Source organism: Scyliorhinus canicula, chromosome 2 (assembly GCF_902713615.1).
Source record: "Scyliorhinus canicula chromosome 2, sScyCan1.1, whole genome shotgun sequence".
NCBI lineage: Eukaryota > Metazoa > Chordata > Chondrichthyes > Carcharhiniformes > Scyliorhinidae > Scyliorhinus > Scyliorhinus canicula.
Window position 1 is genome coordinate 56,666,607 of NC_052147.1, and position 25,325 is coordinate 56,691,931.

The following is a 25,325-nucleotide window of genomic DNA, read 5'->3' on the forward strand; positions in this document are numbered from 1 at the left end:
TTAAAAAAATTTAGAGTGCCCAATTCATTTTTTCCAATTAAGGGGCAATTTAGCATGGCCAATCCACCTACCCTGCAGGCGAAACCCACGCAGACACGGGGAGAATGTGCAAACTCCACAGGGACAGTGACCCAGAATCTAGGATCAAACCTGGCACCTCGGCGCTGTGAGGCAGCAGTGCTAACCACAGCGCCACCGTGCTGTCTCACAGAAATGTAACATTGAATGACAAAGCGATCGTGAGGACCAAGTAGTCTCAAAGGTAAGCGATAATTGTAGGTCGCGATGATCAGTGGCATGGGTCCTGAAGGGTAGCCGATTGGTAAAATTGGCTCCCCGGAAAAAAAAAGTTTGAAAAACACTGCCCGAAACTGTCAGAAAATGTACGAATAGTCAGCACACCTCAGCTTTTGTGTTAAAATACACAACATTTCACTTTAGGATTTCTTATCTCTTTTGCTTCAGATGTCTCAAATCAAATTTCCACGCAATCGCTTGACAATCTGTTACAGGGAAGAGATATTTGTTGCCGATTGTCAAGTTTTGGTTCGGTGAATGTTTTAGTCTTCACACGAGTAAGCTGTTAAATGTTCCACCATTGTTAATGCAGCCCTACCCAACTATGGTTCAGAACCCGGATTTCCATTCTCTGCTCTTATGAAGGTCATGGGGCTAGCAGTTGGCTAGTACTTGTCTAAGTGCTCTATGAATTTAATCTCAAATTTCAGTTCAGAATACCTTACTAAATTCACATTCCTGGATAAAGTAGCAGGCGTGGTATGCATCCAAACACCAGCTTTTATATTTATTTCTTATATATAATTGTCATGGACGTGTGGGAGTGTTTGGAAAAGAAGAGGTAATGCCAGGAAAAACAATTGGAAAATGTACACAAGGAAGACCTAAGATGACATGGACTGGCCTATGGGACGGACAAGTTTTTCATAATGCAGCCCACCCTCAGAACAAGGATGGCTGAAAAAAGACCAATAGATATGATGTCAGTAACATTAGCTGGGTTACAAAAGCTTTCTTGGAGCAACACGTGAAGCTGCAAGCATAGGTTTGCAAGTAAAAAGATCGAGGAGATGTGATTCTGCACCAGATATTACAGAAGATAAATCCAGGCTAGTTGTTAGACCAGTGGACAAACCTGGGGGAACTAGATTCTATTCCTAGAAACCCTCCCACAACAAATAATTTAGAGTCAGAGTTTTACAGCACAGGAAGAGGACCTTTGGTCTATCATGTCTGCACCCAGCCATCAAGCACCTATCTATTCAAATCCCATTTTCTAGCACTTGGTCCATAGCCTTGTATGCTATGACGTTTCAAAAGCTCATCTAAATGCTTATTAAATGTTAAGAGGATACCCACCACCACCCTTTCAGGCAGTGAGTTCCAGTCAAAAGGCTTTTCCTCAAATAATAATAATAATCTTTATTGTCACAAGCAGGCTTCCATTAACACCGCAATGAACATAGAACAGTACAGCACAGAACAGGCCCTTCGGCCCTCGATGTTGTGCCGAGCTTTGTCCGAAACCAAGATCAAGCTATCCCACTCCCTGTCATTGTGGTGTGCTGCATTTGACTATCCAATAACCGCTTGAAAGTTCCTCAAGTGTCCGACTCCACTATCACAGCAGGCAGTCCATTCCACACCCTAACCACACTCGAGTAAAGAACCTACCTCGGACATCCCTCCTATATCTCCCATCCAGAACCTTATAGTTATGCCCCCTTGTAACAGGTACATCCACCTGAGGAAATAGTCTCTGACCGTCCACTAATGAAGTTATTGTGAAAATCCCCTAATCGCCACACTCCAGCGCCTGTTGGGGTACACGGAGGGAGGAATCAGAATGTCCAAATTACCTAACTGCATGTCTTTTGCAACTTGTGGGAGGAAACCGGAGCACCCAGATGAAGCACACACAGACACAGGGAGAATATGCAGACTCAGCACAGACAGTGACCCAAGCCGGGAATCGAACCTGGGATCCTGGTTCTGTGAAAGAACAGTACTAACAACTGTGCCGCCATACCCCTATAAATCTCCTGCCCCTTACCTTAAATATATGCTCCCTGGTTATTGACCCCTCTACCAAGGCGGAAATGGTCTTCCTATCTACCCTACTTATGTCCCTCATAAATTTTTACACCTCAATCATGTCCCCCTTCAGGCTTCTCTGCTCTAAGGAAAACAACCCCTGCCTAACCAGCCTCTCTTCATAACTGAAACAGTTCAGCCAACGCAACCTGGTGAATGTCTTCTGCACCCTTTCTGGTGCAATCACATCTTTCCTAGAATGTGGCAACCAGATTAATTATATTTCAAATTATAAATCTCTCCCTATATCTGTACATCAAAAGTCATAGAATGTTTAAATAATTCCAGCAATCTTTAACCTTCCAGAGAAATTATATTACCATACTTTGCATTCTAAAGCTTTCATGGAGTTTGATCATTTTATTAGGAGGATATATAGTCCTTCCACCTGTGGCAGCTGGGGTTGAATCCACAAATATTGTCAGATCAGAAAGTTCCTTCTGAATGTCAGAATCCTAAACAAAATGCAGCTTGGTAAACAGAATCGCACAGTTGATATGGTGCACAACACAAACTCAAGTTGAAAGAATGGTTATTGTGAAAATTGGAAATACCACACTAGTGCAGCCAAAAAAAGGCTGTCATTAGCTAAAGCATAGGGAGCTTCACTCCACCATTTCCATAATGCACAAAATGCTGAGATTGTCAAAGGTACAATATTTTCTGATTGCATTTCAGCAACGCAATGACCAGATCGAAAGTAATTAATTACCAAGTTACATTTACAACAATAACAAAAAGAAAAGTCAAACTCAAAGGAACTTTACGTGGTGGAACAGTGCACTTTTGTAAACTCAACATGAGTTTTAAACAATAACATTTCATCAGTGTAAACTCTTAGAATCAAAATTATGCAACACAGCGTCAATATTTAGATTAGAATTTTTAGCAGTAGTAAGAGTCAGTCCCTTTATATACCAATCCAAACTATTTGACAACACAATTTGGGTCAATTTCTTTCCCTTTTCACATTCTGTAAAGTATAGGCAGATTGCCTACGAGTGACCAGTGGATTTTTTTTTTTTAAGTATGGCTTTAAGCTGTAGAATTAAATTATATTTCTTATTTTAGCAACAAACTAAATTCTTCATGAAAAAAATGTCCTTTGTATCATCAAAGAGTAGGCAGTTCAGTGTCACTATTGTACAGTTTCAAGTAGTTCACGAAAGTTCTGAAGCTCCTGGATACTGGTAGAAATCCTGGAACAAAAGAAAGTGATCACTGTTCTGCTTCACAATGATAAAATTACCTTGTTACTCAACATTTACTGGTTCAGTGTTTGGGCAGCATTCAAATGAACAGGAATTATTGATAGCCAAGTACATGATCACACCCAAATTCCCTCTTTTTAATTCAATTGGAAAACCATTGATAATCCCAAACTCCCAGACTACCAGCGGAAATGTAGCATAGAATTTCTGCCCCCGTTTCGGATCCCATCATGAATCCCAAGGTTGAGGTAATTAACAAAAAGGGGACTGGGTGCTGAGGTCATGGGAATCTGTCCCTGGGTCAGAACAGAATTTCAAAGCAGCACCTGGCCAACGAGCAAAATCTTCTGTACTTGTCGTTCAGTGACTGACAGCATTAACCCCACTTTTGCTGGTATACAATGATGTACTTTACCCTGGGGACGAAGGAGACAGAGCAGGCAGTATCTGTGGTAGGTCACAGTGTTCTGCCACTTCCTTCTGCCATCTGCATAGGTACAAGAAGCAGCTGTTTCACTTTATTCTCATACCCCACTCGACACCCTTCCTCCCTCCTGCCCTGCACCTCCATCCCCCCCCCCCCATCCCAACAAATTGAAAGTTTCAGTCACTGAAGAAAGATGCAACATTAACTTAATTTCAACAATATATACTAAATATATAGACCAAGTTGTAAAAGTCTCACCTTCCAAAAGCATTAAAGAGTGCAACAATATCTTGCCGCTTTAGGTGGAATCTTTGAGATGGACCAGAAACCAGTAAACTGTTTATTTGCTTCTCCGAGAATAGAATTTTCAAGGCAGTACCCAATCCTTGAGTCTGATGAGATAATTGAGGCATACATTAACATCTCCCTAGGCATGAGGGAGTTCCAAAATATTGGGGGGGGGGGGGGGGGGGGGGGGGGGGGAAGGTACTTAATACTGACCTGAAGCTTGCCCCAGAGTCTACACTTAAAGCAACCAACACAATCCATTATCCTCGAAATGTTTTTGAAATGCAGCCGAAATTCTTCCTTTAACAGGAGAGAAACACAGATTATATTTTCTTATCATAGCAATAAATTAACAGACCAGATTTTCCCAATCTCCACACTGTCTCTCTTTCCCCCCCCCCCCCCCCCCCCCCCCCCCCCCCCCCCCCTCCCCATCATTCTTTTCTATGGCAGTTTGATGGCTGCGTTTCCACCTTACCAGAATTAGCTTTATGATGCTGTACAGGGTTCTGGACTTTAAAAAAACAATTGCTGCTGAATTTGGATCTAGTACCAAACACCACCTCCTGTATGCAAATATTTTCTGTATTTTCCCATGAATTTGTAGTAGTTATTTTAATATGTTATACAGAAGTCATTTGCAGGACAAGTGAATTCAAATAAGAATACTTTTCAGTGAAAGTTCAGTGTTGTCACTACCTGCCTCTGAGCTTGAAGGGGGTTTATACTTCAATTTTATGTTTTGAATTTTTTTTTTAAAAAACCTAAATTCTACTCCTCCAATAACAGGAATATTCATATATTCTTGTGTTACATTTTCCATTTTTAGAACAATTAGTGCAGATAGATATTTAAATCCAGTGTTTCTTTATCCTGCTAAGAATTAGAGATGGACTAATGGTTTGTGGATTTCTCCCAACCCCTTCAAAGCTCAGAGACATAAAATTCAAATGTGTTTATCATGCTCTCTAAAGTTCCACTTAACTAGCTTTCCAATCCAGCCCTCACACACAAAGCTTTTACTTTTCCAGCTTTTGGTGTCTCTGTTCCTATTGGACATGTCCTCTTTTCAAAATCTTAGTAAATATCAATGCAAAATTGTACGGAAAGCGCAAGTGCAATAAATGACTACCAATCTCCATTCACCACAAATCTTGCCCAATTTCTAAATAACACCTAACACAGATTGTCATTGACTTAAACTTCTATCTGGAAAATAAACTTCCAAAGTTCTCAGGAGGTCCATATAGGAGAACGTATGTCTGACTAATATGTGCAAACAAGACTATTAATGTCAAAATATACATCCATGTATATGATGGAGTGCAGACAGGCAGTGATTGACACACAGGATGACCAGTAAGCACACAGAACACAGCAGCCAGTCACCAGACAGGACACGACCACTATAAAGCCAGAGGGCACCAGTTTTCCTGCTCTCTCGGGATCCAGCCTTTGAGACAGTCAGAGCTCGTGAGCAGCAGCTAGTACAAACACCATGTGGTAGTCAGTTAGTCTGGTCAGGCTAGCCTCAGGTCTCCAGTCAAGTCAGCATAGTGTCAACCCACAGTTAAGCATGTAATATAGTTAAATGTTAAATAAAATTGTGTTGTATCTCATCAAGTGTTGGAAGCCTGTCTCGCTCTACACAGCATCAAACGCAGTCCACATAGACCCAGCTCACCCAACACATCAATTAATACTCCCAAGAATGACACCAGAAATCATGCATTATTTGATCGTGGACAAGACCAAACCTGAAACATCCTATTAAAATAAAAACATTGGTCTGAGCCTCCACTTGGCTTTTGCTGATACATCTCTATTTCTAGCAAGTGTTGGAAGGTAATCAGCAGTGGAAATCTCAAGTTGTTCCCATATTATATTTCTTTCTTTGCTCTGTATTTGTACATTGAGATTATTGCTATCATGCCTGAAATGTGAATTCACCGCTGATCAGTAGTCAAATTTGGGATCTTCTGGTTCTGTTCAATGCTACATCACGTTGTGGATTTAGCCTCATGCCAACAAGGCAGCTACCCCATTTTAACCAGAACATATTATTTCCATATAGTTTACTTCAAAATGCACTCAAATTTATTCCTCGGCCAAATGTATTCATTCATTGCAAGTGTTACAGGATGCAGCCATATCCAAATGACATGGACACCCCTCCACCATTTGCTGCATGGGTTGCATTGCTGCATAAATGGGTTGCAATTTTCTACAGAGGAGTTTAAGATATAGCCACGGTCACCAATTTGTGGTTTTCACTAAGAGCAGATGGAATTTTGGTATTATAAAAATATCATATTTTTGTGTAAATATTCTGAAATCCTAGTTAAGAAAAATTGAATTTTTGTCACCATGAATGAGCAGCTACTACTCATTCATTTGTACTGTAGCCATCTGGGATGGCCACTTCCAGAACACAAAATGGACGCTCACAAAGAATGTAGGGAAATGTGGACAATGCTAGACAGCAAGCAGGCACAGTGCCTGAATGTATATTTGGGAAGCAGTTACCAGACGGAATCGAAACTCTGGGTCGATTAGCATATTGATTGCCCATCTCCGAGAAACAAAGGACTAACACTCAGACAGTTGATACTGTTGCAGACATCCCAGCACCAGAAAGACACAAACAAAGCAAGGCCAACGGCCACCTAAGACACGCCCAGCCATCAGGGCACCCACCCCTTTATTGGTTAAAATGATAACAATGGTCAAGAAGCGGCCCAATTAATTGGGACCAAGTTTAAGGCCCGCCTAAAAGTGGGCGAAGCCCCTCCAAGTATAAGAAGGAATCCCCACGAGAGATTCGCTCTCTTGGAGTTGGCTCTCAGGCAGAGAGACCCATCCACCAGCATCACCAGAAGCAAGTAAGTTCAAGGTCAATACTCGCTACCAGACGGACGACCTCAGCTGTTCTCCTGTATCTCTTCAAACCCAACAGCCTCAGATCCGAACAACGTCCATTGTTCCTCTGACTAAATGGGCACCCGAAGTTAAGTATAGGTGTTAGCATCAGAGACAGTTTAGTTTGTAGTACTGTGCATGAGTAGATCTTACTGTGTGTGTAAATAAATAGTATTGACTTTGAACTAACTAACTGGCTCTTTGATCGGTATTCGGGTTGAACCTTGTGGCGGTATCGAGAGATACCTGGCGACTCTGAAAGTAAATATAATTAGGATTAAGGAAGGCGACCATATTGACTGCTATATTTACAGCAAGTAAACAGAGCAACAGTACGTGCTCCCCGAATGCAGGGCCTTTCTCCTTGTCTGCTGATGCTCCATCCTCAGCGTCAGAACAGGAATCCACTCCATGCTCTTGGCCTTATGAATCACAAGCTAACCATTTACCGTCTGGTTCTCTTGTGAAGCTATATGCTAGGGTACAGTAATCCACATGTTAAATTAGTTAAAACATTCTAAGGTATGGATTTGTGAACAAATATTATAATTACTTAAAGTATGGATTTGTAAATATATTGTTATGTTTACTTACATGTTATTATAAATTTCTTATAAGTTAGTCATTCATAAATAGACAATGCCCATCTTTTTATGAGCAACATATATCATATTTCAGTGACATCTGTGTACCAGAGGATGGGGAAATGTTTCGGAAAGCTGAAGCACAAAGAGACTTGGGACTCCTTGTTCACGATTCTCTTAAGGTGAATGTGCAGGTTCAGTCACCAGTTAAGAAGGCAAATACAATGTTAGGATTCATGTCACGAGGGCTAGAATACAAGACCAGGGATGTACTTCTGAGGCTGTATAAGGCTCTGGTCAGACCCCATTTGGAGTACTGTGAGCAGTTTTGGGTCCCATATCTAAGGAAGGATGTGCTGGCCTTGGAAAGGGTCCAGAGGAGGTTCACAAGAATGATCCCTAGAATGAAGAACTTGTCGTACGAGGAACATTTGAGGACTCTGGGTCTGTACTCATTGGACTTTAGAAGGATGAGGGGGGATCTTTGGATCTGTGGAACTCTTTGCCGCAGAAGGCTGTGGATGCCAAATCATTGAGTGTCTTTAAGACAGAAATAGATAGGTTCTTGATTAATAAGGGGATCAAGGGTTATGGGCAGAAGGCAGGAGAATGGGGATGAGAAATATCAGCCATGATTGAATGGCGGAGCAGATTCGATGGGCCAAAAGGCCTAATTCTGCTCATTTGTCTTATGGTCTTATGATTTCTTCTACCTAGGACTCATGCAGGTTAAAGTCCAAATCATTAGTGCAGCACAGAAACTATTGTTAAATAGTTACTTCAATCAAATTTTAACTTGAGTTGCTCAGGAACTTATGCAGCTAGTGCATTACCTGCAACTGTTAGACTTTAGCTGTGATTAGAAAATGTACCTGCATCAAATGAGCCTTTGCTCACTATTGACCCTTAGTCACAATAAGTACAAATAACAGTTATAGTGCATTGTTACCTTGAGATTTTCAGCTTCCTTTTTTTCCCCAGCAAATAAGGAGCGTTCATCAAAGGGAAAGGGGAATGATCTAGAATAGAACAAGGTGATATTACTTAATAATCCGTTATTGAGTAACAACAGAATGGGATTCAGCTTACTTTGCGAATTTACTTATAACCATACACATACAGTACTTAATTTGATAGGGTGCTACATCAGAGATTTATTAAAATGTTTCAGGAACATAATATGAAAGAATATATAGACCATATAGACAAGAAAATGGCGTGACACAAAAATGAGTACAAGTAAACAGGCTTATGGACTTTTCAGGATATGGATGATGCTGTGCGCAAGGATCTGTGCTGAGACTTAAGTTATCATAGTGTTCTTCAGCAACCACATGCTAACAGGTATGGTTGTCTATTCAAGAAACGCTGTGTTACTGGTCATGGGTTCTGTGGGTCCTTACACGACTAATGAACCTGATCCTAGAGTCGCATACTTGGCAGGTAGGTTTCTAGGTGGTGGGATTGGTCCTTGGATGAAATTGCTGGTATTCCTTTCTCAAGCTCCTTTTTTAGACCTCCTCTTGCCGGCGGGTGTTCTCGAAGAATTGCATCCCTTCAATCAGGATGTTCCTTCAAGGAGGTCTTTTCTTAGCAAGGGTCTCCCAAGCATTGATGTAATTTCTTGCGGTAAGTCTTCAAGGTGTCTTTGAAGCACTTCCTTTGTCCTCCTCTTGTTCAGGAGCCTTCCTTGAACTGGGCAAAGTTGATTTGCTTTTGCATTCAGGAGTCTGGCATCCTAAGGACTTGGCTGACACAGTGGAGTTGGTTTTGGATGATTATGGCCTTGATGTTCATGCTCTTGGCTCCTTCAAGAATGCTGATGTTAGTACGCCTGTCCTCCCAGCTGATGCAGATAATCTGTCTCAGACAGCATTGATGATACTTCTCAGTGCCTTGAGGTGGTGTCTGTACATGGTCCACTAGATAGACGTCTTGTGTGAGAAATGGGTATACCATTGCACATCAGCAGACACGGTCCTTGCAGAAGATAGATCCAGTTCCAATGATAAGGGAACCTCGACAACGGAGGATCTCTCTAAAATCAGTATAAAAGTTTTGGGCATGAACAAAAAGGTCAAGTTTTTGAAATTTGTTGAAAGAATGCAGGGGATTACAGAGAGACAAGCATGTCAGTGAAATGGGAAAACATATGACAGGTACAATTAAATATAAAGAAATGTGAAGAAAGAAATGCAATACCGGCTGGAAATCTATTCAATGCATATTTATTCCGTGAGGGAAATTAGATAGTGGGAGTTTGTAAAAAGAAAACAATACAGACGTGAGGATATTGGGATAGTTCTGCTACTAATATCCTTTTGCTTTTCCTGCTGCTGCACAAGAAAAAATTTTTAATGTGCATTTCACAGACAAGTGTACTGTGAACAGGAGGAGAGAATTGTTTTAATGCCATTTTTATATTATGCTGCTGGTATCAAGTACATTTATAAAATTGCAGGTGGGTGCCAAGTATTCACTACTTGCTTGAAGTTAGGATAGCAAAAGCAGGATCCCAAACCTCATTCTTATAGTATACTCCTAGCAGATATTATTATTAATAATAATAATAATCTTTATTGTCACAAGTAGGTTTCCATAACACTGCAATGAAGTTACTGTGAAAATTCCCTAGCCGCCACACTCCAGTGCCTGTTCAGGTACACAGAGGGAGAATTCAGAATGTCCAATAAACCTAACAACACGTCTTTCGGGACTTGTGGGAGGAAACCAGAACACCCGGAGGAAATCCACGCAGACACAGGGAGAACGTGCAGACTCCGCACGGACAGTGACCCAAGCCAGGAATAGAACCTGGGACCCTGGCACTGTGAAGCAACAGTGCTGCTGAAATAATTATTTCATTAATACTGAAGAAATGTAGTGGCCAAAGTGGCCATACTAGCACAGTTGGATTACAAATGGTACGGCCAGCTGCTACAGCCCATGTGGTAGATGCTGCTTTCAATAATTCTTTGGCATTAGCCAGCCCCTCATCTGCAACTGACCTACAAATATACAATGACCTACAATGAAAACATCACACCTAGGATTTCTTTGAATGTTGTCGCAGCTCTGCAATGAGTAATGAACCTCCAGGAATAAAGCGAGTTATAGGAATAATGGGAGTTGTAGGATATTTGTGGGTTTAACCCTTTGAAGTAAACTTACATAGTCATGAGTGGGATTTCCAACCGGAAAACAGGGCTAATTTGGTGCAGTTTCCTCTTGCTATGATCAGAGTAAACCATTCTCTTTGACAAATCCTTCGGAAGACTGCATCGAAGTCTATACAATTAAGTATTTGGATATAGTTTCACCAAGAGATAGTCATGCTGCATTCCTAATCAAAATCAAAAACTTGTTTTTACCAAATGATAACTTACTTGGCCAAATTGACAATTTCCAGGAGAAGTTTTTTATTTTTTGCATCCAGTGTACTGTCGCCCGTGTAAAGTTGGAAGGTAGAACGCTCAAAGAAAGGTAACGCCTTAGACAAAGCTCTCAGCTCCATGAGGTACAAGAAATAAAGGTTTCGGAGTCTGCGCGGTCCTTCTCCTTTGGTCATCTGAGCGTCAAACCGTTGCTTGAATTCTGTAATGTTGTGTCCCCATTTTCTTTCATACCAGGTATCTGTGAAAAGAATGTTTACTCATAGCTTTGATCAGTTTGGACAAATGACGAATGCATGATGCGCACACTTGATCCTCTGGCATTAGTGTCTAAGCAAAACATTGAGAAAAGGTCATTTAAAATCATCATTCAACCTGTTATTTCAGTGCATTATCAAAATGGGCATCATGAACTTTGTCTTTCACGAAAAATGACAAGAAATTGTATTAAACATTTGAATATACTTGGCTTGCTCAGGATACTATAAGCTACTTGAGCAAGCTTCAACGTATCCTAGTTTATAACCAAAATGGGAGATCAATGTGATAGTTGCTTCATAATTACTTTAAAATATACTGTTGACCATTATATTGTAATATTCTGCCTGTTTTTACACTGTGTAGATTAATGTGAACTCCTCACCTTTAATGTGCAAAATGTTCAGGAGGAAGAAAATTGAAGAGATAAAGTTTGACTGAGCCCCTCACCATGACGTTCGAAACTGCCTGTGGCATACTATACCAAGATTGAAAATTTGAATGCACCAACTCCATTTATTTTTTTAAAATAAATTTAAGAGTAACCAATTCATTTTTTCCAATACGTGGCAATTTAGCATGGCCAATCTACCTATCTGCACATCTGTGGGTTGTGGGGGCAAAACCCACGCAAACACGGGGAGAATGTGCAAACTCCACACGGACAGTGGCCCACAGCCGAGATCGAACCTGGGAGCTCGGCGCGGTGAGGCAGCAGTGACCAGCTCCATTCATAAATGCTCTTTCGCTTGAATTACACAAGCATGACCTGCCAGGTGGCACGGTGGTGCAGTGGTTAGCACTGCTGCCTCACGGCGTCGAAGACCCAGATTCAATCCCAGCCCCGGTCACTGTCCATGTGGAGTTTGCACATTCCCCTGTGTCTGTGTGGGTCTCCCCCTCACAACCTAAATGATGTGCAGGGTAGGTGGATTTGCTGTGCTAAATTGCCTCTTAATTGGAAAAAAGACAATTGGGTACTCTAAAATTATAAGAAAAAAATCTGTTGTGAGCTGCTGAGGAGTTTACTTGTCCTGATATAAAGTGTGATAAATTCACTGGCGTTAGCAAAGCTTGTGGAGCCCATTTATTTTTCATGCACCAGAGTTACCTGGTCACTCCCTTTTTCTATCTTCAGTCTTCCAGCTTGCAATTAGCCGAAACTGATCAAGTTTTCAGCTAACAGGCGTTTTATTGCTCCCACTTCCATAATGGATAATGTTGGAGAAGGAAGTTGAAGCAAAAGCTGATTTTTTTCCTTAAATAACTTTCTGGAAACAAATTGAGTCAGAGCAATAGATAAAATGTTAGGCAAAGCGAGAGAGATGAAAAGAGCATAGGACAATTAGTGTGCTAAAGCTAAAGTTTAATTTAGGACAGCGGATTGATTAGATTTAATGCAGTAATACACCAAAAGCTTGCATTTATAAAGCATTTTAAACACCACAAAACACCTCAAGGGACTTCACAGGAAAAAAATTCACATGGAACAAAATTTGACATTAATAAGGGGATATGAGGACAGCTGACCAAAAGATTGGTCGAAAAGGCAGATTTCAAGGCGATTCTTAAAGGAGGAGAAAGAGGCAGAGAGGTTCAGACAGAGGGAGACTGAAGTCAAGGAAATCAATGGTGGAGTGGTTAAAAATCAGGGCTACCCAAGAGGTCAAAATTGAAGGAGCAGACCGATTGCAATGGGCTGTAAGGTTGGAAGAGCTTACAGAATTAGGAAGGGATGTGGCCATGGAGGGATTTGAATACAAGGATGAGAATTCCAAAATCAAGCCGTTACGCGACTGTGAACCAATGTAGGTCAACAAACACTGGTGAAGGTGAACTGGACTTAAAACAGCAGAGTACTGGATGAGCTCAAATTTATGTAAGGTGAGAAGCTGGAAAGCCAGCCAGGAGAGCATTGCAATAGTCAAGTGCAGAGGTAACAAGGGTATGGATTAGGGTTTCAGCAGATGATGAACTGAAGGAGATGGGCTCCAATGATGAAGGCAGTCTTGGTGGTGAGCTCATCTCAGGATCAAATGAATACCTGATTCAGTTTCACACCATTGCCAGGAAGAGAGATTTAATCTGTGGCTAGAAAAATGAGTTCTTGGTGGGGACCATAGACAGTGAGTTTAATGTTCCCAATACTTGGTTTGAGTGTATTTCTGTTCATCCAGTACTGGCTGTCATCGGATCAGCAGTGTGGCAATCAGAGACGGTGGAGGGGTTGAGAGGTGGTGGTGAGGTAGAACTAGGTGGAGACTTCCGCTTGTGACCATGGAGTGATTGGTCACATAGAGAGCTGTTCCTGTTCAAAGTCACAGAAAAGGGCTCTTTTTACCCAGATCCGGGTGGAATTTTGATGAAAAGGCGTTGGTTAATGTTAGAGGAGTAGTTTACCCCTGGAATGGTATGTCTTCTGATCACCGGACCCGGCAGAAACCAGTGAGAGATTTGGCTGGAAAGTTGAAACAGTCTTGTGCTTCACAGACAGTCTCTTCCAGCATACAGGCAGGGGAGGGGCAAGCTGTAAAGCCCCAGATACAGACACTTTTATCAAGGAGGAATTCCATAAACAGAGGAAAGAAATGCATGAGGATCATGCAAAGGCCATTGCAGAAGCTGTGTCACCCCTGAAGAGTACTTTGGAACGGATGGAGAGGTGTTTGGAGGTGCAGGGGTCACAGATTTGGGAGATTGAAGGAGTGATCTCGGACCACAGCGATCGTGTGGTGGCTCTGGAGGCGGAGGTGGGGCTCCTCGGAGACCTTTGTAAAACGCTGAGGGCAAAGGTTGAGAAGCAGGAGAATACCTCGAGAAGACAGAACCTGTGAATAGTGGGCCTGTCTGAAGGAGTGGAAGGTGAGAGTGCCACGAGGTACATCTCGAGGATTCTGGCGGGACTGGTAGCAAAAGGGGTGCTAGATAAGGCACGTGAAGTGGACCGAGCGCATAGGTCTCTGAGGCAAAAGCCTAGAGCTGGGGAGCCGCCGCGGGCGGTGATCGTGACACTCCATAAATTTGTGGAGAAAGAGAAAATTCTATGGTGGGCCAGGGAGAAGCGTAGCTGCGACTAGGAGGGAAATAACATCCGGATTTACCAGAACATCGGAGCAGAGTTGGCAAAACGGCGGGCAGGTTTCAACAAGGCCAAGGCGGTGCTGTACCGGTGACAGATCAGGTTTAGGGTGCTCTACCCGGCGAACATATGGGTGACGTTCGGAGGCCGGGAGTATTATTTCGAGACCTCAGAAGCAGCCGAAGACTTCATTAAGGAGCATAAACTGGGGGAGAACTGAGTGGGCAATGCTTGGGAACCAGGGTGCTGGCACTATGTAATGGTCAGGAGCATGTCTGAAGTTGGTGCAGGGATTGGGGAATTTTTGCCTTTTTTGTGGGGACGGGTGATTTCTGTTCAATGTTGAGATTGTAAAGAGTTGTACGGGTGAAACGTTTATGTGGGGATGGATGTTCCCATCCCCCTCCTGTTTTATGGGACTGTTTGTGTTTAACATCTGTTTGTTTGCTTTTGGAGGAGGCTAGCTGGAGTTCAGGAGAAGTCCTTGTTTGGGTGGGGGAGGGGAAGGCCAGCAGGAGGCCTTCTTCTTGGAGCTGGGGCGGGGGGGGGGGGGGGGGGGTCATTAGGATGTGCCTTTGGGCAGGGGCAGCCGCGCTAGCAGGTTATACTGGTGAACGGAAGTGAGGTGGTGGGGGAGAAGGCCATGAGGGGTGGCCGGAGGAGGGGGAAAGGGGAAGTGGGCGGGGGGGGGGGGGAAGAAGGGGAACAGGAAAAGCCGGGGGGGGGGGATCTGCGCGCAGCAGGGGACGAGAGATGACATGGTCAAGGGCGAAGAAAGGGGCCATCTGGGATGTGGAATTAAAAGGGCGGGAGTTAAGTGGGGAAGATGATGGATGGTAGAGGGGATTGGAGGCGCAAGCCTCCGGTAAGGTTGGTAACATGGATCGTCCGGGGACTGAATGAGCCGGTTAAAAGGTCACGGGTGTTCATGCACCTCAGGAGCTGAAAGCGGGGGTTGTCTTTTTGCAGGAGACACACCTCCGTGTGAAGGACCAGGTTAGGTTAAGGAAGGGGTGGGTCTGGCAGGTTTTTCCACTCGGGGTTTGATTTGAAATCGAGGGGTGCGACGATTTCAATGAGCAAAAAAATAGGATTCGTGAGTGCGAAGGAGGTGAGGGATCCAGGTGGGGGATATGTGATTGTGAATGGGGTATTGGAAGGGGCACCGGTAGTGTTGGTAAATGTGTATGCCCCAAATTGGAATGGTTTTATGAGGGGGTTGCTGGCAGCAATCACGGATTTGGCCACGTACCAGTTGATCATGGGAAGAGATTTTTATGAGGGGGTTGCTGGCAGCAATCCCGGATTTGGCCACGTACCAGTTGATCATGGGAGGAGATTTTAACTGTGTCCTGGAGCAGAGGGTGGATAGATCGAGCCCCAGGTCGATGGGTAGGGTACGAATGGCAAGGGAGCTGGGGGGGGGGGGGGGGGGGTTATGAGAGGATGGGTATGGTGGATCCATGGCGCTTTCAGAACCCGGGGGGGTGTATTCCTTCTTTTCATACGTCCATAAGGTGTATTCGAGGATTGATTACTTTGCAGTGAGTCGGGAGATTTTGGTTGGGGTGTAGGGGGCAGAGTATGCGGGGATAGTTATCTCGGACGAGAGCAGAGACCGGGGTGGCGGTTTGACTCGGGGTTATTGGCGGATGGAGGTTTTTGTGATAAGGTGCAGTTGGCGATTAGGGATTATGTGGCGTTCAATCAGAATGGGGCGGGCATTTTTTGAGAAGCACTGAAGGCAGTGGTCCAGGGAGAAATTATCTCATTTACGGTTCGTGCGAATAAGGAAAGGAGGGCGGAACATGACCATCTATTGAGCGAGATAGTGGAGGTGGACAGGGAATATTCGAGCGTGCCCACCGTGGAGGGATTGGCGAGAAGGAAAAGGTTGCAGGGGCAATTTGACAGGCTGACAATGGGGAGAGCGTAGGGCAACTGCGTAGGGCAAGAGGGGTGCAATACGGGTATGGGGAGAAGGTGAGCCGCATGCTGGTGCACCAGCTGCGGAGGCAGGCAGCGTCGAGGGAAATATTGAAGATCCGGACTGGGGCTGGGGATGTGGTGTCAGAGCCAGGGAAGATAAATGAGTCATTTAGAGAGTATTACCAGGGACTTTATGAGGCAGACCCAGGAGAAGAGGAGGGGACATGGGGTGGTTTCTGGACAAGCTGAAATTTCCCCAGGTGGAGGAAGAAAAGAGGCAGGCATTGGAGGAGCCCCTGGGGCTGAGGGAGGTGCTGGATAGTATTGGGGTATGAAGTCAGGCAAGGCCCCTGGCAGAATTTAATAAGGAATTTGCGGCAGACCTGGCACCACATCTGTTGGGGGTGTTCAATGAAGCACTGGAGAAGGTGGAGTTGCCGGAGACGATGAAGCAATGAAGCAGGCAGTAATCACAATCCCAAAAAAAGGGAAGGATCCGGTGGAATGTGGGGTCGTATAGACCCATATCACTATTGTACACGGATGTGAAAGTATTGGCTAAGTTGTTGGCGGGGGGGATAGGGGAGAGTGACCCGGGGTGGTTGCAGAAGATCAAACAGGCTTCGTGAAGTGCAGGCAGCTCACGAGTAATATAAGACGGCTGTTGAATGTGGTGATGAATCCGTCGAGAGCTCTGGTACCGGAGGTGGTGGTGTCCATGCACGCGGAGAAAGCATTTCATCGGGTGGAGTGGCGGTACTTGTTCGAAGTTTTGGGAAGGTTTGGGTTTGAGCCGAGATTTGTGGCATGGGTGCGGTTGCTGTATGTGGTGCCAAGAGCGAGGGTGAGGATGAATGATATGAGCTCACAAAGCTTTGACTTACACAGTGGTACGATAAGAAGTCTTACAACACCAGGTTAAAGTCCAACATGTTTGTTTCAAACACTAGCTTTCGGAGCACTGCTCCTTCCTCAGATGATGCCAAAACCGGCATCTCCACAACAGGGGTGCGAGGCAGAGGTGCCCGCTGTCACCGCTGCTGTTTGCGCTGGCTCTCAGGGGTTGGCAGAGTGGCAGGGAATAATGAGGGGACAGAGGGAGCATCAGGTGTCGCTCTATGCCGATGACCTCTTGCTGTGTTTCGGATCCGTTGGAGAGTAGGGGAAGGATTATGGGCCTGTTGGGGAGGTTTGGAAGGTTCTCAGGATACAAGCTGAATGTAGGGAAATGCAAGGTATTCCCGGTGAATGAGCTGGAACAGCAGGCTAATTTTGGGGGGGTGCCATTTAAGGTAGCGAGGGATAGGTTTAGGTACTTGGGGATTCAGGTAGCGAGGGAATGGACTGGGCTCCATAAGTGGAACTTAACAAAGCTGGTGGAGGAGGCCAGGGAGGATATTAAGAGTTGGGATACATTGCACTTAATGCAAGTGGGGAGGGTCCAAGTGGTGAAAATGAATATTCTGCCGAGGTTCTTGTTTATCTTTCAGGCTCTCCCGATCTTTATACCAAAGGCCTTTTTTCAGAAAGTGGACACAATCATCTCTGACTTTGTATGGGCAGGGAAGGTGTTGAGGGTGGGGAGGACTCTGCTCCAGAGGCAGAGGCAGTGGCGGCGGGGGTGGGGGGGGGGGGGGGGGGTTGGTGTTGCCAAACTTGTTTCATTATCATTAGGCGGTGAATGTGGACAAGGTGCGGAAGGAGAAGGGGTAGAGTGGGTTAGGATGGAGGAGGAATCTTGCAGGGGGTCTAGTTTGAGGGCAATGGTGATGGCAGCATTGCCAATGGCTCCGAGTAGGTATTCAGGGAGCCCAGTGCTGCAGTCCACGATGAAGATATGGAATCAGCTGAGGAGGCATTTTAGGGTGGAAGGGATGTCGATGCTAACCCCGCTGTGTGAGAATCATGGGTTTGAGCCAGGGGGGGATGGATAGTGTATACAGGAGGTGGAGGGAAGTGGGGCTGGTCAAGGTGAGGGATTTGTATTTGGAGGAAGGGTTCACCAGTCTGGACGAGCTAAGGGAGAGGGTAGAGCTGCCAAGGGGTAGTGAGTTCAGGTATCTACAGGTTAGGGACAGGTTCCCTAGATTGACGGGATACACCCTGCTGGAGCGACTGCTGCTTCCAGATGTGGAAGGGGAGGGAAGAATTGGGGATATATACAAGTGGCTGGGGGAGCAGGGAGGCGAGCGGGTGGTGAAGATCAAGGAGAAATGGGAAGCGGAGTTGGGAATGGAGATCAATTGGAGAGTATGGAGTGAGGCACTGCGTAGGGTAAACAGGACCTCCTCATGTGCAAGGATGAGCCAGATACTGTTTAAGGTGGTGCACATGACTCGGGCGAGAATGAGTGGGTTCTTTCAGGGGGTAGCAAATGAGTGTGAAATGTGTGGGCGTGGGGGTTTTGGGATTGTGAAAAATTGGGAAGATTCTGGATGGGAGTGTTCGCGGTCTTAGCCAGGATAGTGGAGGAGGGAGTGGACCCGGATCTTTTGGTGTTGATATTTGGGGTTTCAGAGAAGCTGGAGCTCATGGAGAGGAGGAAGGCCGATGTCTTGGCCTTCGCCTCTCTGAATGCACGGTTACGAATTTTGCTGGAGTTGCGGTCGGCATCGCCACCGGGGGTAGCAGCATGGTTGGGTGACCTGTGCAACATCCTGCGGTTAGAGAAGATAAAATATGAGTCAAGGGGCTCCGCAGGGGAGTTTGAGAAAAGGTGGGGGATGTTTGTGACCGTGTTTGAGGAGCTGTCCGTCGCAGGGGGGTGGGTGAAAAAAGGAGAAAAATCTGTACAGATTGTACAGTTGATTGTTGGGAAGAATGTTTCCCGGGTGTTTATTTGCTGTAACCTACTTTGATACAAGTTTGAAAAAGAAGCGTTTGAAAAAAAAAAAGAGGTCGAGCTAGGCGGAACCTGAAGATCTGTTTGTAGATGATGTCACCGAAAAGATTAAGACTAGGAGTGGGCCAAAAATTAGGGGCTGGATTCTCCGTCCCGCTGCACCAGATTTCTGGTGCGGCACACCGTCAGGATGCTCCGTTTCGCCGGCTGGTCAATGGGGTTTTCCCATTGTGGGGCAGCACCATGCCATCAGCAAACCTCCAGGCTTGCGAGCAAAATGGAGAATCCCGACAGCGGAAAATCCAAACCCAGGAACTTCAGAGATAACAGTACAAAAGTAGAAAGAGGAGCCATTCCAGGTGAGTCTGCGGCTCTGACTGGCTAAGTAAGGATAGAATCAGCTGAGCTGGAAGCGAAGTATCGGCTGAAGCGGGGGGAAATGTTTAGAGACATACAGGTTCGAGATTTTGCCAGAAAGGAGATAGAGTTTCCCAGAGGAACCGGCCTCCACATTGCTGGAGGAGGTGCTGATGACAAGGGGACTGGAGAAGTGGGTAGTGTCAGCGGTGTATGGAGCTATTTTGGAAGAGGATAAGGCACCACTGGAAGGGATCAAAGCAAAGTGGGAGGCAGAGTTGGGAGAGGTTATAGAGGAGGGGGTCTGGTGTGAGGTGCTCTGGAGAGTGAATGCCTCCACCTCGTGCACGAGGTTGAGGCTGATACAGCTGAAGGTGGTATACAGAGCACACCTCATGAGGGCGAGGATGAGCCGATTCTTTGAAGGAGTAGAAGATGTGTGTGAACATTGCGGGGGGGCCCCGCTCATCACGTTCATATGTTTTGGTCCTGTCCAAAGCTAGAGGATTACTGGAAGGAGGTTTTTGGGGTAATTTCTAAAGTGGTGCATGTGAAACTGGACCCGGGCTCCCGGGAGGCCATATTCGGGGTGTTGGACCAGCCAGGGTTGGAGACGGGTGCAGAGGCAGATGTTGTAGCCTTTGCCTTGTTGATCGCCCGAAGGTGGATCCGATAGGTTAGAGAGCAACCTCGCCACCCTGTGCCCTGGCGTGGCGAGGGGACCTGTTGGAATTCTTGACTCTTGAGAAGGTTAAGTTTGAACTGAGGGGAAGGATGGAGGGGTTCTACAATTCATGGGCATTATTCATTATGCACTTTCAAGAACTGGATAACATTGAACATTAGTTGGGGCGGGTGGGTGGGAGGGTTGGGGGGAGGGGGGGCTGTGTGTTTTAATGGCGACTATGGATGATCCCTAATTCCTTTTTGTCATTTGTTTGTGTGAACATGCGGGCTAATGTTTGGAGTTTGGTGGGAGGGTGGGATCATTGTTATTGATGTGGGTATTTACATATTTGTTACTGATTATTGTTGGTGGGTTTAAATTTGGGAGAAAATGTGAAAAAGGAGGAAAAAAAATATTTTAAAAAAAGAATAGAATCAGATGAGGCAGTGAGCTGAGGAGGAGAATAATGTGGTGAACATTGTCAAACACCACAAACAGGTTGAAAAGGACGATAACAGTTAGTTTAACACAGTACCAGACTGATAAAGATGTTGTTTTGTACTGTAGACACTGTCAAATATATTTACTTAGGCATGATAATTCAGGACCTGAAAAATTTATAAAATCATCCCACTGTTGAAAATCTCCTATTTCACCAACACAGTGGATTCAAGGATAATTAAGTGCTTCCAACAAAACAGTCATCATTCAGCAAATTGTTATCCCTGAATATTGGAAAACAGATGGAAGGCAACAGCAAGTGCCTTTGCACATACCTCGTAATAGATATCGTGCACTAAGATGTATGTTGATGCTGGAATGCAGACCAGAAATTGTTCGATAGAATGATCTTTTCTCTAGACATAATTCTGAAATAGAAAGTTTGTTTCATTCTTTTATGATAATTCTTTTGATGGTGTATTTTATAGTTAAGACTAATAAACACCAGTAATTTTATTAAAAACAGGTTGATACGTCTTGAAAAATTGTATTTTTGTTTGACAAGGGTTTTAACACAGCCTTCTGAGAAATCAGGTAGGTTCAGTTTTATCTGCTAATATAAAAGCATTATTGTATTTAAGACGTCATGCAAGTTGAAAATGTAAATATGCAATTACCTTTCAGCCAATTATGGAAACTTCCACCTGATTGGAAAAGAAAAATCATAAGTCTTGAGTAAAATATTTCAATGTGGTACTGATTTGTGTGACAGGAGCAAACGGGAGGGCACTTAAGACCCAACTTACATTCTGACCATATTAGGATATTCGACTAAATCCAGAGAGATAGAAAAGTGAGAAAACTTCCCTTCTTCCCCGCCACTCCATCAAAAAAAAATCACATTAGTAAAGAAATTCTTGCATTTAAATAGGATTCTAAAATAATTTGGCATAACCTTTGCTGGCAACTGTCCCAAACTTTTAAACAGTACATGAAATCCAGTGAAGTTCTGATCTAGTTAAGTCGCCATAGTCCCAGATGACTATAGGCTGCTTTCCCCTTTGAGGGAGAGAGCTGACTGGTGGTGATTTAACCCGAGGATCATCACACCTCAGGCAAGGGGCAAGGTTAAGATGGGGGGGGGGGGCGGGCTTTCATGAATAACCTAGTGACCTGACCTTATACAAAAGGACCAACTATTCTGAGCTTCTGTTGGAATAAGGCCGATTGACTCACAGATGTTGGAAATTGAGTAACCTGTATTAAAAGATTTTCAAGAATAAACTGTATTGAATTTGCTGCTTGTACAAATAGAGACTATGTGACAGTCGAAGGATGTTAATACGTCAAAACCTTGATGTAACAGATCTGTGATTTTATTCTCCATGGATATTAGATTTGCTTTGTTGATGTTACTATTAAATCACCTCCTATCTTCATCATTCTCCTGTGCTGCTTTCTTGTTGTTGAGTACAATATGTATTTAAAGCTACAACAGTCAATGCTGAGGGCAGCTGAAAAATCATCAATCATAAATAAAGACTAGTGCCACAAGAGACACATAACAAGATGCACGTATTTCAGTTTTTAAAAGTAAATCCCATTCTTTTTTGGAGATGCAAAAGGTTCTCTTGCCGTTTTCAGAGTAACCATTTACAATCCTGAACTGCAGCTTTAAGCCAACATCCAACATGGAGCAATAGAAATTACCTTCATCACCTGCAAAAGAAGAAGAATATACCATTTCAGATCACTATCAAACCTTCCTTTCTTCACTTACAAAATACAAGTAGGTTTGATCACATAACAATAGTTGGCCAACATGTTCATCCTTGTGACCCATTGCCTTCCTGTACCAATTGGAAAGCAAAAAAAGGCTTACCCAATTGAATGATGCTTGACTGGCTAGCCTTTTACCCACATTTTCAGTATCTAGTACAAACAATATGATAAAAACCTCTGTTTTTTCTCTCGGATTGATCTTCAGTTTTTACAGACTCCAAGCCAATATGAGAGTTGGCAACCCAAAAACAAACCAAAAATAGCCTTTACCCTCAACTACACATTTACTTGTAGGTGAATGTATATTGGTTATGCAACTCAAAGACAGCTATCTATTTCCAACAATAAAGCAAATTAACAACACAAAAGGAACCCATTCACCACATTGGGCCTGTCCCAGAGAATTGTGCTGGAAGAGGTGGCGGCTCGTAAGTCTAGGGGTATGATTCTCGCTTTGGGTGTTCCAGCCTAAGAGCTTGCAGGTTCAAATCCTGGGCGAGCCCTTGAATGTTGTTTCCTATATGGGTGGCACGGTGATTAGCACTGCTGCCTCACAGCACCAGGGATCCGGGTTCAATTCTGGCCTCGGGTGACTGTGTGGAGTTTGCACTTTCTCCCCTTGTCTGCATGGGTTTCCTCCGGGTGCTCCAGTTTCCTCCCAGAGTCCAAAGTTGTGCAGGTTAGGTGAATTGGCCATGTTAAATTGCCCCCTAGTGGCCAAAGGTTAGGTGGGGTTACAGGGGATAGGATGGAGGCGTGGGCTTAAGTAGGGTGCTCTTTCTAAGGACTTGATGGGCCAAATGGCCTCCTTCTGCACTGTATATTCTATGATAACTCTATGATAATCACGTCACCCATATTTTATTCAGTTTGTTATGCCTCATATTTTCATATCAACAGCAAACTTCATTATCACGCCTCTTCAACTGACATTCAAATTCTTTAGATTACATGTATGCAAAGAGATCTCATCAGATTAGTGGGGGAAAATGTGATCATTTACATTCTGCCAACCTGAAAAACATTAATTTACCCTATTTGTCCTGGCCATCCCTCTATTCAAATATTACATTCCCTTTATAAACACCGTGCTTTCATTTCCACAACAAATGTCTTTTGTTGAACCTTATCAAATACCTACTGAAAATTCATATGTACCTTTACTGCATTCCTCTTATCTTGACTATGGAACTCAGAACTGAAAGATATCTCATTGTCCTGCACTGCTGAAGGGTTCCACCCAAATTGTTTTTAAACTTGTTTCTAAAAAATATTTTGGTTTGCACAAGGTTTTCAAAATTAATTGTTTATTTTCCTAATCTTTTGCAACAAAATAAGAAAAATTGCTAACAATTCACTGGTTTACCCTGTCCCATTTTCATAGATCATAGGTTTTACAGTGCAGAAGGAGGCCATTCGGCCCATCGAGTTTTGAAATGTGTCACACTCCAGCCCTTTGGAAGAATCCCAATTTCAAGTTGTGGTTTCCCCTCCACCGTCTCCTCTTTACCTGCCTTCAGTATTCTAAAGTCTGGGCCTGATTACTTTTCAATATTAGTCCCGTCACCTTAAATAGGCAAGGGGTTTCTATATTAAATCTCCAGTCATGACTCTTCCACCATCTCCCTCAGGTATTTCTGCAGTTATCTTGTATACTCCTCCACAGAAATTGGTGCAACATACTAGAGTGTCTCTGCCTTCTCTCATTCTAGTTCTGCTAAAAACTGAATTTAGGAGAGTTGGCATTCTGCCCCTCAAGCATATTCTGCCATTTGATGGCTAATCCTCATGCAAATTTAATTTATTCCATGTCTTGAAATACTTTCACCAACGGAAGTTCATCTCTCTCACCTTAAAATTGAAACTGACTCTGTAGCCACAGGATTTAGGGGGAAATCAGTCCAAATTTCCTCGAACTTCATATCTGAGAACATGTTTCCTCATTTATTTCCAACTCTAAATTTAACATCAAGCTCTATTATTCTGAATTCCCCTGACAAAGGATATAGATTTCTGGCTCCATCCTGCTGTACCCTTTAATCATTTTAAATACATTTATTAGACAACACCACAACCTTTCAAACTTAAGGAATTATTTCCAAGCCAAGTTTACTTAGCCAGACCCCAGAGCTTATAAACTCTGTTATCATTCTGGTGAATCTGAACTTCATCCTGTCCAGGCTCAAAATGTATTTCCTGAAGTCTGTGCTAAAGATTGCATGCAGTTCAGAAGGATTCATTGTTTCCTTACTTTAGATTTTATCCTCTTTATCTTGAAATAAACCCCATCCTTCCTAAATACCTTTTGTACGTGTGCACCAACTTTTAGGGATGAGTACATTGACAAACAAATCCATTTGCCCCTCCACAGTTTTGGAGTTCTCACAATTAAGAACATGTAATTCTCAGATCTAAAGTGGGGAAAACTCACACTAACCCAGAGCAGATTATTATTTTGTAATCTCTCCTAATTAAAAGCATAATCAATTGAATTGAATAAGTTGCATTCAGTTTTGTACTGGTGAAAATGAATTCCATGCTCTCCCTTTACGATCTCCTCACACCGATAATTGTGGTATCGCTAATGTAAATTTGGTAAGAAAGTTTTCAGTTGACCTACAAGAAATTCTATAGTTACTCGAGTTGCCAAAAATAAAATTGTTCGGAAAACAAAGCAAAAATCACACTTAACTCACCTTTGCCAGGAATCAGTGGATTGAATGGTCTTCTAATGGAGTTTGGCCTACAGTGAAGGAAACATAAATAATTGCAATCATGACAATAATATATAAATGTAATGATTGAATAGAATTTGTACGGGAACCCGAGGCACTTGGTGAATTACGTACTTAAAACAGTTTTCTTCATAGATACTATTCCAGATCTTCCACGCTTCCAGACCTTTATAGCCGGTATAACGCTCAGGATTGAGAAGCAGGTCTACATATTCAGCATCTGGACAGTGTTCATCTGAGGGATAAAGTTCATTCAGAAATTAATTTCCTTCAATTTTAGAACTGTGCCCTATAACATCTAA

The 25,325-nt window shown here is 43.7% G+C and overlaps 1 protein-coding gene across 3 annotated transcripts in view; it reads right to left on the reverse strand.

Moving 5' to 3' along the window:
- Positions 1 to 2,452: 2,452 nt before the first annotated feature.
- ero1a (endoplasmic reticulum oxidoreductase 1 alpha) overlaps positions 2,453 to 25,325 on the reverse strand; it is a 36,153-nt gene continuing 13,280 nt past the window's right edge. For all 3 annotated transcript variants that reach the window (XM_038778908.1, XM_038778919.1, XM_038778898.1), the window contains exons 7-16: positions 25,138 to 25,258; positions 24,985 to 25,031; positions 22,217 to 22,225; positions 21,184 to 21,210; positions 20,842 to 20,934; positions 10,928 to 11,174; positions 8,491 to 8,560; positions 4,252 to 4,338; positions 4,009 to 4,142; positions 2,453 to 3,311 (exon numbers count right to left, since the gene is read on the reverse strand). In XM_038778908.1, the coding sequence (XP_038634836.1) occupies positions 3,251 to 3,311; positions 4,009 to 4,142; positions 4,252 to 4,338; positions 8,491 to 8,560; positions 10,928 to 11,174; positions 20,842 to 20,934; positions 21,184 to 21,210; positions 22,217 to 22,225; positions 24,985 to 25,031; positions 25,138 to 25,258 (896 nt within the window). In that variant the 3' untranslated portion in view covers positions 2,453 to 3,250. The remainder of the gene's footprint in view (positions 3,312 to 4,008; positions 4,143 to 4,251; positions 4,339 to 8,490; positions 8,561 to 10,927; positions 11,175 to 20,841; positions 20,935 to 21,183; positions 21,211 to 22,216; positions 22,226 to 24,984; positions 25,032 to 25,137; positions 25,259 to 25,325) is intronic.